This window comes from Crotalus tigris, unplaced genomic scaffold (genome assembly GCF_016545835.1).
Source record: "Crotalus tigris isolate CLP2741 ecotype Arizona unplaced genomic scaffold, ASM1654583v1 scf7180000019504.1669754, whole genome shotgun sequence".
NCBI lineage: Eukaryota > Metazoa > Chordata > Lepidosauria > Squamata > Viperidae > Crotalus > Crotalus tigris.
The window spans coordinates 401,252-418,701 of NW_024097569.1; the positions used below are offsets into that span (position 1 = coordinate 401,252).

Here is a 17,450-nt window from a genome sequence, read left to right on the forward strand (position 1 = left end):
GTTGAGAAACACTGCTCTAGAGAATTCAGAATTATGTCACACCTTTTTCCCTTTGGCCCTCAGGAACTCTCGTGTGTGTTTGTGTGTTGGGGGGGGAGAGAAGTGCAGCTCCTACCAACAAAATAAATGCCTGTTTTGTGGAGCGAATATTATTATTTGCTAATGCCAAAAAAAAAAGGCGATCTGGGTTTAAGTTCTCACTCTTGGCCACCTACAACCTCTCAGTTGGATTTACAGAATATGACTTGTTTGCCCAGTAGAAGCTGCTTATGTTAAATAAACGTATAAATCCCATAAAACGTCAGTGAAACAGGATATGGCAGTATCCAAGTAAATTTTTAATGTGTAACTTAAGTTTATATTTTACAGGCTGTTTATAAAAAATCCATAATTCAGGACATTGTGCCTTGCATGTAAAAAGGGCCCTGTCTGATTCCAAGCCTTCCTGCTTAAAGCATCTCGACTAGCAGGGATAGACAACAGTCATATTTGAAAATCCGGGGGGGGGCGGGGGAGAAGGAGGGTTGCCAGTATGGATTCCAATGGGTCAGATAACGGTTTAACTTTCTATAAATCAATTTTATTTGCGTTTTATTCCTCTTTATACCTCTCATTGCAAGCAATCTGCCACATTCTGGAGCGTCTTTTCAATTCCTGTCCTTTTACTCAGAAAACAACAAGCCGCCCAGGGCAGATGCTGGTCCAGACAAAGAACTCACTCTGCCAGTGGACAGCACCACTCTGGATGGCAGCAAGAGCTCAGACGACCAGAAGATTGTCTCCTTCCTTTGGGAGAAAACAAAGTATGTCTCTCTTTTCTCCCGCACTTGGTGGTGGTTCTTTTGCATGGAAAAGAAATTACACATTTGGTCTACTCTGCTTACTTAAGTAAGGTCTTTTTGAGTTCGCATCTTGAGATAGGCCTGAGAATCCATAAGTTACCTGCCACCTCCCAGGCTCACTTGCCTTGCCTGTTGTAGATTATCTTGAGTGTGGTGTTGAGTACATAGACTTGCTGTTGTTAGTTGCGAAGTCGTGTCCGACCCATCATGACACCATGGACAATGTTCCTCCAGGCCTTCCTGTCCTCTACCATCTTCTGGAGTCCATTTAAGCTCACACCTCCTGCTTCAGTGACTCCGTCCAGCCACCTCATCCTCTGTTGTCCCCTTCTTCTCTTGCCCTCCATCTTTCCCAGCATAAGGCTCTTCTCCAGTGAGTCCTTCCTTCTCATTAGGTGGCCAAAGTACTTGAGTTTCATCTTCAGCATCTGGCTTTCTAAAGAGCAGTCGGGGTTGATCTCCTCTAGGACTGACCGGTTGGATCGCCTTGCAGTCCAGGGGATTCACAGGGGTCTTCTCCAGCACCCAAGTTCAAAGGCTTCAATTCTATTCACACCAAGGCTACCTTCTCTGGAGCAATCAAGACTTCCATATGTGGTAGAATATTTTTCTGTCTAGGATTAGGGGTAATCATCTTGGGGGGCAGGAGGGAGAATCTCAAAATAAAACACAATTGTCATGGGATTTTCATTACATGATTAGTGTTGACTTCAGGTTCCCTGAAACCTAGACTGAGAAACGGATCCTTTTATTATAAGAGGTTGATGGGGCCAGACATTTTTCTGGAGTCTCTTGGGAGGTTTTCTTGGCAGTCCTGACAAGAACTTGGTCTCAGGTGGGAATAAAAGCTCATCTCAAGCCATTCATTGTTCCTGTATATTTGTAGAACTATGCTGACTTTTGACCTAGCCTAGAAGTAGCTTCCTAAAGTTACAAAATGCCAAAGATTCTGAAAAATCAGGAAAATTCTCTTAAGGGTCTCCTATCTCTCCTTCCTCACAAACCTACACAATTTGATATTTGGTCTTTTTTTTTCGGGTGGGAGAAATCTGTGTCACCCACGTTTACTAACTGCATCTTATTTTTTCCATAAACAGCTGACTGGAATAAAATTATTTTGACTTTATTCCATTCACTTATATGGAACAAGAGAAAAAGAATCATGACCAGAGAGAGGGGGGGGGAAACGCTACTCGATATGTTTATTTCTTCCTGAGCACACCAAATAATTCTCCTTGCGTCACAGCCTAGGTCTTCCTCAGGTGTCAGAAGGAATAACTGTCTCTGTCTTCCTTTCCTGTGCAAGCATTTATGTCAAGTTCAGCTTATTTCTTCTGTGCCAGGGGTCCGGATGGCGTGAAACTGGAAAATGCCAACAGCAGCATAGCCACAGTCTCTGGGCTTAAAGTGGGAACGTACAAATTCACACTAACAGTCAAAGATGAACGGAATTTACAAGGGCAAAGTTCAGTTAATGTCATTGTGAAAGAAGGTGAGTAGCAGGTGGGAAGTCATAATATTTTAATGGCCATCAAATCAGATGGGCCATCTTGGCTGGAGAATTCTGGGAATTGAAATCCACCCATGCTGGCTGGGGAATTCTGAGAATTATGTTCACACATCTTAAAAGTTGCTGAGTGAGAAACACTAAACTAAACCAACACCCTGGCTGTTATTGTATTCTGCAATTAATTTGTCCTACGAGAACCAGTGGGAATTTTTTAAAAGTATGTTTCTGGATTATCCCATCTTCTTTAGTAATTAATTGATAAGTTTGAGGGAAATTATTGACCATATTTTGGCTAGCTCTGTAAACCATATGGTTGATAATTCAGTTGGGTTTTATGGCTGATGATGGAGTCCGTGCTGGAATGAATATTCCCAAAATCCTCCTCCTGGAGTATCTTCACCTACTGTTACCCTTTGGACTCATAAGTCTTCTGATCCTTTCTTCTTCCCTTTTTGTCCAGAAATAAATCAGCCTCCTGTGGCAAAAATTGTGGGGAACAGCCTTACCATTACACTCCCTACAAGCACGGCAGAGCTTGATGGGTCCCAATCTATGGATGACAAAGGAATTGTCACCTTCCTGTGGACTCGGGATGAGAGCAGCCCTGCAGCAGGGGTGGGTATTGAAAGATCTGCTACTCCATTTTCTACAGTGCTTCTGCTATATGTGAGACTCAAGAACGTTTAGCAATATTTTGCCAACTGCATGAACGATACAGCAGCTCATAAACTAGGGACGATCCAGTATATTGAATTTTGTTTTCCTTTAGAGCAATTTTCCTCAGTCAGTTGCCCTCTAAATGGGTTGGAAACAACTCCCATAAATATTGTACAGGAGAAGTCTGTAAAATCTGTATAAAACTAATTAACCCCAGGGGCCCTTTGGAGCTCTCTAATAGAAGATAATCAGAAAGGAAACGGCACATCCTGAAGCTACACAGCATTATCTCTGTGTAATGCTTGCTGTATCAGTGAAATACCCTTGCTCTGTTCTTAATTTTTAAACCTGTTTCACTGTTAATTGGCCCTTGATAGTTGCTCATCTTGCCTGCAATTGTATTTAGTCAGTAGGGCTTCTTGTACTTCCTTCAAAATTCCAGGTTTGTTTTTTTTTAAAGCAAGTAAAAATAGGCCTCTTCTGCATTTCTGGTGCTTTACAATTTATGTTGTTGATCAAAAGCACATGAGGATACCCGGGGTGCTTCCAACTTCTCCTCCACATGAAGGAGAGAATCCATTTTGCTATAATTGTGTGCGTGTCTTTGTGTGCAATGCTTTTAAGAAACTGAATTCTGGAACTGTTTGAAGACCTTTCTGGATCTTGAATTTCTGCTTTCTTTCCTTTGGGACGTTTGCTTGAAATACAGGAGGTGCTAAATAATTCGGATCATCATCCCATTCTGTTTCTCTCCAACCTGGTGGAGGGAACGTACACCTTCCATCTAAAAGTGACTGATGCCAAAGGGGAGAGTGCTGTAGACCGAGCCACTGTGGAAGTGAAAGCTGGTGAGCGTGTCCATTTCCGTCATCATATCTTCGTTCCCAAAATGATTGGTTCTACATCAGTGGTTCTCAACCTTTTTAATGCCGCGACCCCCAACCGGTCGTAAGTCGAGGACTACTCAACCGGTCATAAGTCGAGGACTACTCAACTGGTGCAGCACCGTTTGCAGAATGGGACTTTTGGCTGGCTCAGCAGGGCAGAGACAGCCTGGACAATTCCTATTGGCTTTTGAAAGCCAATAGAATTAGACTCTATTCAAGAGAGTCTATTCTATTGGCTTTCAAAAGCCAACAGAATAAAAGGGAGTAGCACAGCTAAGGAAAAGGGGGAAAAAAATAGCGGGCTGCGTTGTTTGGTGACCCCCGTGAAATGGTCGTTCGACCCCAAATGGGGTCCCGACCCACAGGTTGAGAACCACTGTTCTACATGAAGCTTATGTGGAAGGGGGAAAGTGAAGTAGACACTGTATGTATGATCTTATTATTATGTGCTAATAACAAGTAGCAATAATATAAATAACTAATGAAGGAGCAGGGTTGGTAGTAAGAAGTATAGCTGAGCATCGTATTCCAAGCATGTAATCCACAATATTAATAATCATTACAAGACATAAACTCATCTGTTCCAATTGGACCTTGAAGTGGGCCTTCATGGATGTGATGAAATCGTAACTTTAGGCTAAACGGTTTCTGTGTTTTTAGCTGCTGTGCTTCATCCATTTTAAAAGCTAAGACCCTGCATTGGGTTTCACTTCTAGTAGTCCTCGTTTACCGACTGCCTCATTTAGCAACCATTTGTAGTTATGACAGTGATAAAAAAGTAACTTCCCGACCAATTCTCACAATGTATCACCTTTGCATGTCTTTAAAGCAAAGGAAAGCTGAAGTAAGATCACAAGCACAGTTGTAGCTTCGTGACAACTTCACTTAGGAATATAGTTGTTAGTCCCAATTGTGGTCGTTAAAATGAGGATTACCTGCTATATATGACATAGTAGGGTTAGTACTCTGTAAGTTTATCATATTTCTAGGCATACAGTGTACGTACGAACGACATGCACCCATTTTCCTCCATCATTTTATGCAACCCCCATAGCTTTCTCCAGCTGAGATTCTGAATTTCTCTGACTTGACTGCTGAAAGATTGCATGGCTCCTAACTTTTAGGTGGAGAAACACACAAAAATATTTATTAATTAAATGGATTTCTATGGCTGCCCAACACGCATGTAGTTACTCCAACAGAGGAGCCAAAAAAAACCGAAGTCCCCCCATCTTCCAAATCCAGAAACAAGTGGAAACTACTACACACACGCCCGTAAGTGACAGAGCCACTTAGCCTATCCTACCTGAAATATTTAAGTATCTCCACCAGCCCCCACTTCAAATCAAAACTTTGTCTCCTCTGTTCTAAACAACACAAAGCTTCTCCAAGTTGGCTTCACCTGGAATGGGAACAGCTGTCTCTCAGGAGCCATCCTTCTTCATGTTCTTTCCCTGAACATTTTCCAAAGAATGAATCTTGGATGCCCTGCCCGTTTGGCTAGCTTTGTGTTAAACTAAGTTAAACGCATAGATGGCCACAGCAGACCCGTTTTGTTTTTCCTTGGCCTCACCCCGGCGATAGAGCAAGTTTACATTCCAACCTCGCCAGTGCACGTGACGCATTCTAGCACTTACTTCAGCACTCTTCCAGATCCTAGGAGGAACAACCTTGTGGAAATGATCCTAGATGTCAACGTCAGCCACCTGACGGAGCGGCAGAAGGGCATGTTCATCCGTCAGATCGGGGTTCTGCTTGGGGTCCTAGATTCAGACATCACAGTTCAGAAGATCCAGGCTTACACTGAGAAGAGGTAAGAAAAGAAGAACCACACTTTCAACCCAGCTTCCGTTCCATGGTGGTTGTCTTGGAAATTAAATGTCTCCGTACATTGGGTGCTTGGAGTTCTTTTGAGGTTGAGGGTGAATGTAGACATCAGTTAGGTAAGGAGGTTCCATTAATGGACCTGTTCTGAGATAACTAATCTTTGAATATCCCAACTGGCACTAGCCCCAGCTCCTTCTCATCAAAATAAAATGATACAAAGCAACACTTTCTTTTGACATGCTCCAACTGACCTATTTTTAAGGCTGCAATGTTGGGCGCTATGGGTTTCTTGGAGCAGAGGTGGCCCAGGTGCACTGTATTGTGTGGGCACAGTTGTATGCACAGTTATATCTGTACTAAACACCCCTGCCCTCAGCCATTCACATTGTGAGAATACAGACAAATTTAGAGGGCTGCGGGACTATTGGACACATAGATGCTACCAACTAATATGTAATTTAGAAGTTTGTAGTTTAAGATGTTACTTGGTTTCTAGCCAGCCTACTTTGTAAGTGTGTTGCTTAAACATAGCCAATTTTGTTTTATATAGTAAACCTGGTAACACCCTTTCCCATGATGCAGTTTTGATGAATCCACTCCTGAAGTGCTTTGCTTTCTTCAAGTAGATTTCTAATAAACTTGAAAAAATAGGAGCATCAGATATTTAAGCCTATAAATATCTGATGCTCCTATTTGTTTGGTACTTGGTTTAAAAAAGAAGAAGCAAAAACAGTGTGGATGGTCTGTCTGATGCTGGCTTCAGTCCAGCATCAACTGCATGATTTTGTTGAGCAATATGGTGGCTGAGGAAAGGGCAGTTAGCTAACACAAAGCCTCACCTCCCTTTCATATAGACAGATACTGTTAGCTCTCATTATCTGTAGCCTTGCTTATCCATGCTTGATAAATAAGGGCCCAGCCCTCAGTATACATGGAAAGGTTTCACCTGTCTGCAGTTTGAATCTTTTCTTGTTAGTTCTCACTTGCAAAAATGGCAGACGGGCTTTTACACATGCATAACGTATGTTTTAAAAGATTGGCGTTTGATCATCTATGCAATGTGTTTGCTCTTCATTAGGCTTCAGAGCAGTGGTTCTCAACCTGTGGGTCGGGACCCCATTTGGGGTCGAACGACCATTTCACAGGGGTCATCAAACAACGCAGTCCGCCATTTTTCCCCCTTTTCCTTAGCTGTGCTACTCCCTTTTATTTTATTGGCTTTTGAAAGCCAATAGAATAGACTCTCTTGAATAGAGTCTAATTCTATTGGCTTTCAAAAGCCAATAGGAATTGTCCAGGCTGTCTCTGCCCTGCTGAGCCTGCCAAAAGTCCAATTCTGCAAACGGTGCTGCACCAGTTGAGTAGTCCTCGACTTACGACCGGTTGGGGGTCGTGGCATTAAAAAGGTTGAGAACCACTGCTTCAGAGGAAAGAGGATTATCTTAAACACAGGGCCCACATGGTCACTGGGCGAGAAACATCGGGCAAGTTCTCAAAGATTGTGTATTAAGGAAATAACTTCCATGGCGCCTTCCTGCCTCTCATGAATTGCAATTCTGGTCAATCATTTTCTCTTTTCCCGTTCCCAATTTTCTTCCCTTTGACAGCACAAAGTTGGTGTTCTACGTGCGGAACCAGCCTCCTCGCCAGGTCTTCAAAGGGCGTGATGTTGCATGGACCCTCAAGAGTGAATTGCGGAAGCAACAATCAGATTTCCTTATCTTCCGTGCGCTGGAGATCAATACTGTCAGTAAGTCAGAGGATACTGTAGGAGACTCACTTTATTCCGTTACACCCAGAAATCATGTTGCTGCCTAGCGGGACCTTGAAAGCGTGTCTTTTCCATGGCAGCTTCTGCCCTGTGCACACCATTCCTCTAGGACAGGGCTTTTCAACCAGTGGTTCGGGTACCAGCTGTGGTACATTGGCACCTGGCAGGTGGTATGCAACCATCCTAGAAGGAGGAGGGGAATGAGCTGAACCGGTGGCAGCACCGCACAAGCCTGAGCGAGAGATGGCTGGAGCTGCAGGGCTGTCAGGGCTCAGCGGAAGCGCCAGGATCAGTGCCACTTTCCAGCTGATTGGCGCTTCTTCGGGGCTGTCAGGGCTCAGTGGAAGCGCCAGGATCAGCGTCAGGCTCCAGATGGAGCTCGGCGCTGATCCTGGCACTTCTGCTGAGCCCAGAAGAAGCACCAATCAGCTGGAATGTTGCAGCATCTCCAGGGTCTTGTGATTTACATTCAGATGCTTGGCAACTGATTCATATTTATGACGGTCACAGTGTCCCAGGGTCATGTGAAGTGACCAAAACCTGCTGCAACCACCCAGCAGACGGGGAATAAAAACCAAACACCATCCCACCCCTGCTGCCAATCCTCAGCAGAAATGCTCACAACAAAATGCTCACGAGGTGGCACAGCAGTTAGAGTGCAGTACTGCAGGCCACTTTAGCTGACTGTGTTCAGCAGGTCAGCGGTTCAAATCTCACCGGGTCAAGGTTGACTCAGCCTTCCATCCTTCCGGGGTAGGTAAAATGAGGACCCAGATTATTGGGGGCAATGTAAATATATATATACATTGCTTACTGGTGTACACCGCTTAGAGAGTGTGCACTTAAAGTGGTATATAAGTCTCATAAATAAATGAATGAATGAATGAATGAATGAATGAAAACCTCGGACAGGAGGAAGAGCGCAGCCGGGCGGGCAGGCAGGTGTCTTGCTCGGCTGTGGCTTGGGAGGCACTTTTTTCAGTGCCGTTGTAACTTCAAACAGTCACTAAGCAAACTGTTGTAAGTCGAGGACTACCTGTACTTCATCGCTTTTTTCCTTTTGGGGGGGGGTCATCAAGTTTTTGACACCTTGCTAGGCGACTGGTGGTCCTCGGATGTTGCCATATCCTAAAAGTGGTTGATAAGGTTGAAAAGCCCTGCTCTAGGGATCCAACAGGCTCCAACTCTCTTACCTTCCAGAAGGCCATCAAGATTCTTCCTCCGAGCACTGGGTAGGGCGAGGTTAGAGTTTGAAGATGGTGCTGTTGGCTCCACTGAAGGAGATTAATTGTGGCAGCAGGTTTTGATTTTTGGTTTCACTGCAAACAAACAAGAAGGCAGGGCTCAGTTCACGAATCCACCTGCTGAAGCTTCCCTTTTGCCCTTTGGTAAAACGCATTACAGGTAGTCCTTGACTTACAACCATTCACTTAGTGACTGAAGTTATAACAGCACTGAAAAAAGTGACTTATGACCGGTTTTCACACTTAGCATCCCCATGGCCATGTGATCAGAATTGGGGCACTTGGAACTGGCAGGTATTTATGACAGTTGCAAGGTCCTGGGGTCATGTGATCATCATTTGCAACCTTCCCAGTTGGTTTCTGACAAGCAAAGTCAGAAAGGTTATTTCAGTAAGCCCATCATCAGAGTTGCTCTATGAGGGAGATCTTCCATCTCCAAATTTGATGAGGGAGATCTTCCATCTCCAAATTTGATCTATAATTCAAATAAATAAATCTAAAACTCCAGGTCTTATGCAGGCAACTGGCTAGGAACCTAACTTGCTTCTATATATCAAACACTCATGTAAATTAGCAGCGAAAGCTAGAAATATTTTAAAAATGCCTACTAAAATCACCTATCCCAAATCTCTTTCGAAAGATATATTTTTAGGACTTTCTTAAAACTGAAAAAGAGGCCATTTCCCACAACTCAGCAGGGATCACACTCCAGAAATCCAGCTACAAGGATTGCCACAAAATGAGCCCAAAGTAACTCTAGGTAAACCTCCTCAGTTGAACCCTGTGAACAAGGGAGTCAGCAGAAAGTGTCCTAGATTTTGAGGTCTTTTCAAGTAGTCTGAACCAAAACCATAGCGCTGATAATAATCAGTGCTGGCTATTTACCTGGGATGCATAGTCAAGGCCATGGTTTTCCCAGTTGCAATGTATGGCTGTGAAAGTTGGACCATAAGAAAGGCTGAGCACCAAAGAATGGAGGCCTTTGAACTATGGGGCTGGAGAAGACTCCTGTGAGTCCCCTGGACTGCAAGGCCATCAAACCGGTCAGTCCTAGAGGAGATGAACTCCGACTGCTCTTTGGAAGGCCAGATCCTGAAGTTGAAACTTAAGTCCTTTGGCCACCTAATGAGAAGGAAGGACTCACTGCAGAAGAGCCTGATGCTGGGAAAGATTGAGGGCAATAGAAGGGGATGACAGAGAATGAGGTGGCTGGATGGAGTCACTGAAGCAGGAGGCGTGAGCTTAAAGGGACTCCAGAAGATGGTGGAGGACAGGAAGGCCTGGAGAAACGTTGTCCATGGGGTCGCGATGGGTCAGACACGACTTCGCAACTAACAACATCATTTACCTGGGAACTGAAAGCCAATATAATTCTTAGCATAGATGTAATGTGATCTTTTAGTTATGGCCGAGACCAACCTAGTTCTGGAACAGTTGAGGTTTCTGAACATCAGATACCCATATTAAATGGAAGCCTATAATAGCCAATCAAATCTCTATGGTGCATATATGGGGAGGAGATGGAGTTGTACATCAACCAGAGTTGGTCAAAATGGTTGCATCCATCTGCAAAACCAGAATAAATGCAGATTTGCTTCAAACTGCATATCTGTTGGTTTTCTGTTAAGAGTATAACCGTATTCACAATTAAGATATGTATTATCTCTCTGGAAACTTGTTCCTTCAGAGTGAGTTCTTTTATTTAGTCTGGATTTGGTTTATTATCCCCCATCTAAATCATTACAGACTATAAACAGCCAGGCAGTACTTGTATTTTATTTATACATCCATGCTATATGGACAAACAACCATGAGAAATATACATAAAGGCCGTATTCGTATTCTCAAGCGGCCTCTGTCCCTGTCCCTGGTACTGTCTGCCTCCCTATTGACTAGATTTTCCTCCTCCTCAGCCTGCCAGCTAAACTGTTCAGATCACGGCCTATGCGACTCTTTCACCAAGCGTTGTATTTGTGATCCTTTTTGGATGGAGAACTTCATCAAAGTGCAGATTGGGGATGGTGAAAGCAATTGCGGTAGGTGGACATCCCAGTTTCATGACTCTGCTGGACATAGGATGAGTTTTGCTAGAGGCTGTGTCAGGATGTTGCTTACATTTTAGGTGTGTCTAGATTCTGCTTACATGTTAAATCTTACTCTCTGTTATAAGGAGAGGAGAGTTAACAGGCTGACATAGAGCATTGCTGTTGACTTCTAAGATTGTGTTTCTTGTGTCTTAAATGCTCTCTAGGAGAGGAAGGGTCAGTGAGGTCATTCATCCTTGTTCCACAGGAATGTTCAGGCAAGACCACGATAATTACACTTTGCCTAACCTACAATCTGTCAGTAGCACACCCTGTTAGGTCAATTGGGATATCCCTTCCAAAGGAAGATGGGAGAGTAGTCACAGTAGCTACTACCTAAGATAGATCAACTTCTCTGGGGTGTGAGGCTCTGCTAATATTCCCTTAATTCAGCCAATCCATTTACAGTATTTATCGAAAAGGACAGTCGAAGCATCTCCCCAACACAGAAGGTCATTAAGAAAAAACACAATAGCAGAATACCCCAGCTTTTTCAGACTGATCTTGTGGAGCAAGTGGGGCTCGTTTAATTTTTAAAAAGAAAATTCACAAGATTGCCAAATTTCATGAGATTCCTGTGTTTACCATTCTTCCGTGAAATCCCAAGGAGAATGGGTGAAGTAACGAGAGTTGGGCTGCTTTTTAATTTGCCCATTCATACTTCCCTCTATGCCTAAAATGGTTCCTGAATTTAATCCAGAGTTTAAATTACTGTATTTTCCGACGACTTTCTAAAGCATGCAAATCGGCTCCGAAGTCGGGGGTCGTCTCATACGCCAAGTCGTCCTATACGCCGGAAAATACGGTATCTATTATTAGCTACAGAAAATTTATCTGAACACACAGGCTCTCTTGTGTAATTTCTGAAAGATGGAGACGTAAGGCTGGTTTTGATCTGGAGTCAGAAGTATAGCAGGGGATTGAGAAGACTGGCCAAGCAAGGGCAGGAAGTCAAGATCCTAGTCCTGGTAATCCAGAAGTTCCATTTTTTTTCCTCTGCTAACTAAGAACCCATGACTGCATTCACCTCTTCTTGCTGTGCCCAAAGGACTCGTGAAATTTCTCTTAACGTCTCAAAAGTCAGACAATCCGAGAACATTTCTGTGCTTCTTCCAGAATGGAGTGTGCTCTACGTCGTGATTGCATCCTTTGTGATTCTGGTCTCCCTTGGCATCTTCTCCTGGGTGGTGGTCTGCTGCTGCAAGAAGTGAGTAAACTCCCGTGCCCCCTTTGCCAGGGTTCCTCGGGCGAGCTGTTCATCTTATTCCGCCTTCCCTGAGCTCCACCTTGTTTGTTTGTCTCCTGAAGGAAAAAAGGAAAAGCCAGAAGGAAGAGTAAGTATAAGATCTTGGATGCCACGGATCAAGAGAGCCTGGAGCTGAAACCAAATTCCAAAGCAGGTGAGACCTTAGAGAAGAGGTTAGTGATGACCAAAGACTGAGGCAGCCTGATTTTTATTCTCAAGGGATTATAAATGTCTCCATGAACCCCAGTTTAGACCTTTATAGGTAGTCTTCGACTGGCGACTGTTTAAGGACAGTTTGAAGCTACAACGGCCTCAAAAAAAGCGACTTAAGACCTGTCCTCGAAGTTATGACTCTCGCACCACCCCCAAGGTCACAGGTTCGCAATCTGGGAGCTTAGCAACTGGCTCACATTTATGATGGTTGCAGTATTTTGCGATCATGTGAGTGTAACTTATGACCTTATCAGCCTGGTTCCAACAAGCAAAATCAGTCGGGGAAGCCAGATTTGCTTCATGACTCCAGTTAAAAAAATGGTTGTGAAATCAGGTCCAACCACATGATATAGATCCTCATTCCTGCCAGCGTGTGAAATAGAGGACCGAGCATGTGATTCCTTTGCTGTCTTTCCTCTGATACACCATAATCTGGAGATCGAATGCTTTTGTTGCCTTTGTAAAGAAAGCTTTATTCTGAAAGAGGGATATAAAAGTAAGAAGGGGCTTGAAATCTCTTCCCTTTGCACGTTTGTTTCTTTTTTGTTTATCGTATTTTTAAACCGCCCATCTCCCTAACAGCGGGACTCTGGGAATACGCCATGCAATATTAAGGTATAAAAACATACAAAAGTTAAACATTTATTTTTTTTTAATTTTTATTTTAGACCAACAAAACAAAACAAAACACAGCAAAACGTTACACACATACACACATAATATGTCCTTTTTTGTTAACAGCAATTTGTAACAGTACTCTTCTATTATTTACATTTCCCCCCTCTTTCTTCTTTGAAATATTTGTCCTTATATTGTTACTTATTTACGTTTTCCTTCTTTCCTATTCTACTACTTACTAGGAATAATTCATATTATTATTATTATAATACATTATTATACACATATCGCCTCTACCAACACCTCATTTTAAATTTCCAACATTATTCATTGTAGTAACTCTCGTATTTTTTATAAGACTCGACCGGGATTCCATCTAGGCCTGGTGATCATACAAATATTTTCATATACTGTTTTTGCTCTAATACTATTTCCAACATTAAAATTCACCCTTTTTCATCCAAATATATTGATTTTATTTTATTTTTTCTTTTGACATATATAATAATTCCTCCTTTCTTGTTTTATGCTAATATTGTATATAATTCTAAATTTTACTTTCTCTAGTAATTTTCTATAATCCTATTTTATATAAACTTCCCAAAGATACATCACATCTACATCCAATTTCCTTAAATTGTTAAACATTTAAACTCTTTTTCTTGATATATTTAATCCATTAATGTTTACAGAAAAGAGCTTAATTACGTCTCCCATTTTTTACTTGATCTATGTTTTTTATGCTTCTTGTCTCTATAAGTCTTCCTTTTGCTTCTCTTTCTAACCTTTCTCTTTCTTGTAACGTTTGTATTTCTCGCTCTTGATCAAAGAAGTTAAACATTTAAAAGAGGCAAGAATGATTAAAACACGGTTTAAAATTAATTGAAAGGGGAAGGGAGAACTTTCAGAGTGCTAACCTGCCCCACGGTGGTGTGCTCCTCTGGGCTCCCCACACAAGGCCACACAGCCAGGTCTTTGCTCCGCTTTGGAAGGCCGGGGGGGGGGGGCTGCCTCATCTGTGGGCGGGGGGGTGGGGGTGGGAGAATATTCCACAGGGCAGGGACAGTGAGAGAGAGTGGGCGGGGGGGTGGGGGTGGGAGAATATTCCACACGGCAGGGACAGTGAGAGAGAAAGTTCTCTTCCTGCAGCCAGTCAATCAGAACTTTTTGACTGATGGGCTAACGCAGTGTTTCCCAAACTTGACAATTTTAAGGCATGTGGACTTCAACTGGCTGTGGAATTCTGGGAGTTGAAGTCCACATGCCTTAAAATTGTCAAGTTTGGGAAACACTGGGCTAACGCAACATATCTTCCCTGTCGGACCAGGTCAGAGGGGCTGATCTAGAGGACGAAGATCGCTCCACAGGCAGCCTTTCGCTTCCTGATGTTTCTTGGTTCCTTTTTAAAGGCAGCAAGCAGAAGTCCCAGGCCCAGAATACCAGTCTGATGCATTCCGAGTCTGAACTGGACAGCGACGAAGCCATCTTCACTTGGCCTGACCGGGAGAAAGGAAAGCTGCTCCATGGCCAGAACGGGTTTCTGAGAAACGGGCAGGTGATCCTGAAGCCAAAAAAACAGCGAGAAGAGATTCTATAGCGACCGGCCTGCGTCGCAAAGAGGTGGCAAGGGATTCAGAAGACCGCTCTCTCTTCGCCCTCGGTTGCACGAGGCATCTTGGGAGCATCACTGCTGGAGAGCCCTTCTCTCTTTACCAATAATCTCTTAAGAAAACGGGGAGTCAAACTGCCCGGTACTTGAAGCTGGACTCAAAAGGGAAATTTAATTTTGGCAAAAAAAAAAAAGTAGAAACTGTGAAACAAAGACTACAAAGGGCGGGTGCGGTTCTGAAAAACAATGCAGAACTTCCCGGCCACTCCTGTGAAAACGCATCGATTTGCGTAGGGCTTGCAGTAGCGATCCCAGGCTCTTCTCGCCAACATCTGTTTGCCACAGCGTTGGCAACCTTCTTCACACACACTCCTGTGTTGTTTGTGAGAACACACTTTGTAGTTTGTCTTGAAAGCTGAGATGCCTCAAACTATTTTTTTTTTTGTCCTAAGAAAACCTTTCTGATTCACCATCATTGATGGAGCTTCCTTTTCCAGAAATGGAAGAAGCTAAGCATTGTCTCCACGGCAAGCAAAGAAACTGCATGTTGGCTATGATGGTCAAGGGTTATTTCCCCTTTTAAGTTTTTGCCAGTGGTGAGAATTGAGATGGAGCCTCCAGATCAGTGGTGGCTTTTTCCTCCACACTCTTGCGTCCAGCCTGAAAGTTTTTCTCACTGATAGTCAGTCACACTGTAAAACAACAGGCTCCTTTGCCTGTGAAAAACACTGATGTGTTGTCTTGAAAACAACAAAAAACCACTTTTGCACAAGTTGAAAATGAGGGAGAGGATCAAAAGGCAAATACAGGCAAACTGATTCCAATACTGCCCAGTAGATCAGAGCCTCTTCCTCTCCTATTGTAGCACCTCTTTATCTGTTGTTAATTCCATGCACATTGTGTGCTTTCCAACAGAAATGTTGGTTATCCCATGTCAGATCGATAAACCACCATCACCACCACCCCCCTTTTTTTTAAAACCTAGAGCAAATACAGGCATCTCCACTGAACATCCCATTTGGTGGAAATCACAAGTTACTAGGCAATATGAACCAGCTCCCTTTTCGTCCCTAAGATGATGGAAAATGCTTCGTAGTTTCATTAGGGGTATGTGATTTACTCTCGCTCATCTTCCTTTTCCCCTCTTATTATTACGTGCTTTATTCATTTCCGTGCTCTCTGTTTCACACTTGGCAAACATCCTTTTTTTTCCCCCTCTAAAGAAAAAAAAAAACCCTAATTGATTATCCCTTCCTTTCCCCCCCCCCTCATTCCCTCCTCTTAGTGCTATCACTGATGAATTGCAAAAGGCAAACCATTCTAAGGACTTACACTGTGATGAGGAGGACCCTAATTTTTAAATTGTCGAAGTTCAGATTTTTTTTTTTTAGGTTTAGGATGGCCAGTTGGTGGCCCAGGCGCCAGATACCTCCTGAACAATTATGTGGGTCCTCTAGAGCAGAAGTCGCCAACCTTTGGGGCACCAGGGACCGGTGGCATGGAGAAAGGTTTTTCCCGCGGACCAGAAGGGGTGTGGTTTTGAATACTGCCTGCCTCCTGAGGATGGAGCATTGCTTGTTTGTGCGGCCTGCTTGGTGGCATGCTGCGGACCGGTGACGGTCCACGGACCGGGGTTGGGGACCCCTGCTGTAGAGGTTAGTAGACCCAAGGTGAATGGTTTACTATATTCTTAATAAAGTCTTTGGAAGTAAGGGAGAAAAAGTTGATAGTGTTATGTAGGCCCCAAAAGGTTATAAACGGAAATGTAGCCTTGAGGATCCTGATGTTGGCCAGGCTTATTTCTGGTGAAGAATCATTTTTCAAGTTCTTCTGTTTCCTGTTTACATTGCTGCACTACTGATTTTTGGGAAGATGAAGAAATAAATATGCTGCTCAGCCTGTGGGGGCTCTTAACCCCGTTGAACTGTAATCATGGCTGTCCTTGTCTTCTTTTCCTTCCCAGTAGGAGAGGTGGAATTCTTGAATTGGATGGCTCCCTGAAAATGAACAACTGTGTTCTAAGCAAAAGCACGTTCCACTTCCAACGGACCAAAGGTTGGAATGGGGTCTAAGTTGCCATGGGGATGTGTTCAGGAGGAAGAGTTGCTTCCTCAGCAAGCACACAGAGAAATTCCTTGATAGGACTGGAGAAATGAGGACTTTTAGGGCCTGGACGTAGAAAATCTCTGTCCAGAAAAAAATAACCTGTTCAAAGGGCAAGGTCTTTGATCTCTAGAACTCACATGGGCACCTGTAGCCTGTAAAGCAGTGGTTCTTAACCTGTGGGACGGGACCCCATTTGGGGTCGAACGACCATTTCACGGGGGTCGCCAAACAACGCAGTCCGCCATTTCCCCCCCCCCTTTCCCTTAGCTGTGCTACTCCCTTTTATTCTATTGGATTTTGGAAGCCAATAGAATAGACTCTCTTGAATAGAGTCTAATTCTATTGGCTTTCAAAAGCCAATAGGAATGGTCCAGGCTGTCTCTGCCCTGCTGAGCCCACCAAAAGTCCATTCTGCAAACGGTGCTGCACCAGTTGAGTAGTCCTCGACTTACGACCGGTTGAGTAGTCCTCGACTTACGACTGGTGGGGGTCGCGGCATTAAAAAGGTTGAGAACCACTGCCTTAAATTATCCTTGAGAAATAGGAGCCATATATGATGCTACAAGCCTATTTTGAAGGATTTATTGTACTGAAATGTAGTTCCTTTTAGGTCCCTGTGGGTAAAAGCCAGTTTGGTGTGGTGGTTAAGGTGCTGGTCTAGAAACCAGGAGACTTGTGAATTCTGGTCCCACCTTATGCATGAAAGCTGACTAGGTGACTTTGGGCCAATCCGTAACTCTCAACACAATACATTTCATAGTATTGTGGAGAAAAAAGGAGGTGGGAGGAGTATTAGGTGTGTTCATTGCGTTGAGTTATTTATAAAGTAATAAAGA

At 43.5% G+C, this 17,450-nt stretch overlaps 1 protein-coding gene across 1 annotated transcript in view; it reads left to right on the top strand.

Annotated features, from left to right (window-relative positions):
- The window catches only part of KIAA0319L (KIAA0319 like), a 57,844-nt gene extending 41,406 nt beyond the window's left edge, over positions 1–16,438 (top strand). Inside the window, exons 12-21 of the mRNA XM_039362986.1 lie at positions 671–803; positions 2,186–2,334; positions 2,813–2,967; positions 3,719–3,857; positions 5,550–5,709; positions 7,331–7,473; positions 10,652–10,774; positions 11,939–12,029; positions 12,131–12,222; positions 14,309–16,438. Coding sequence (XP_039218920.1) covers positions 671–803; positions 2,186–2,334; positions 2,813–2,967; positions 3,719–3,857; positions 5,550–5,709; positions 7,331–7,473; positions 10,652–10,774; positions 11,939–12,029; positions 12,131–12,222; positions 14,309–14,496 — 1,373 coding nt within the window. The 3' untranslated portion in view covers positions 14,497–16,438. The remainder of the gene's footprint in view (positions 1–670; positions 804–2,185; positions 2,335–2,812; positions 2,968–3,718; positions 3,858–5,549; positions 5,710–7,330; positions 7,474–10,651; positions 10,775–11,938; positions 12,030–12,130; positions 12,223–14,308) is intronic.
- Positions 16,439–17,450: the final 1,012 nt, after the last annotated feature.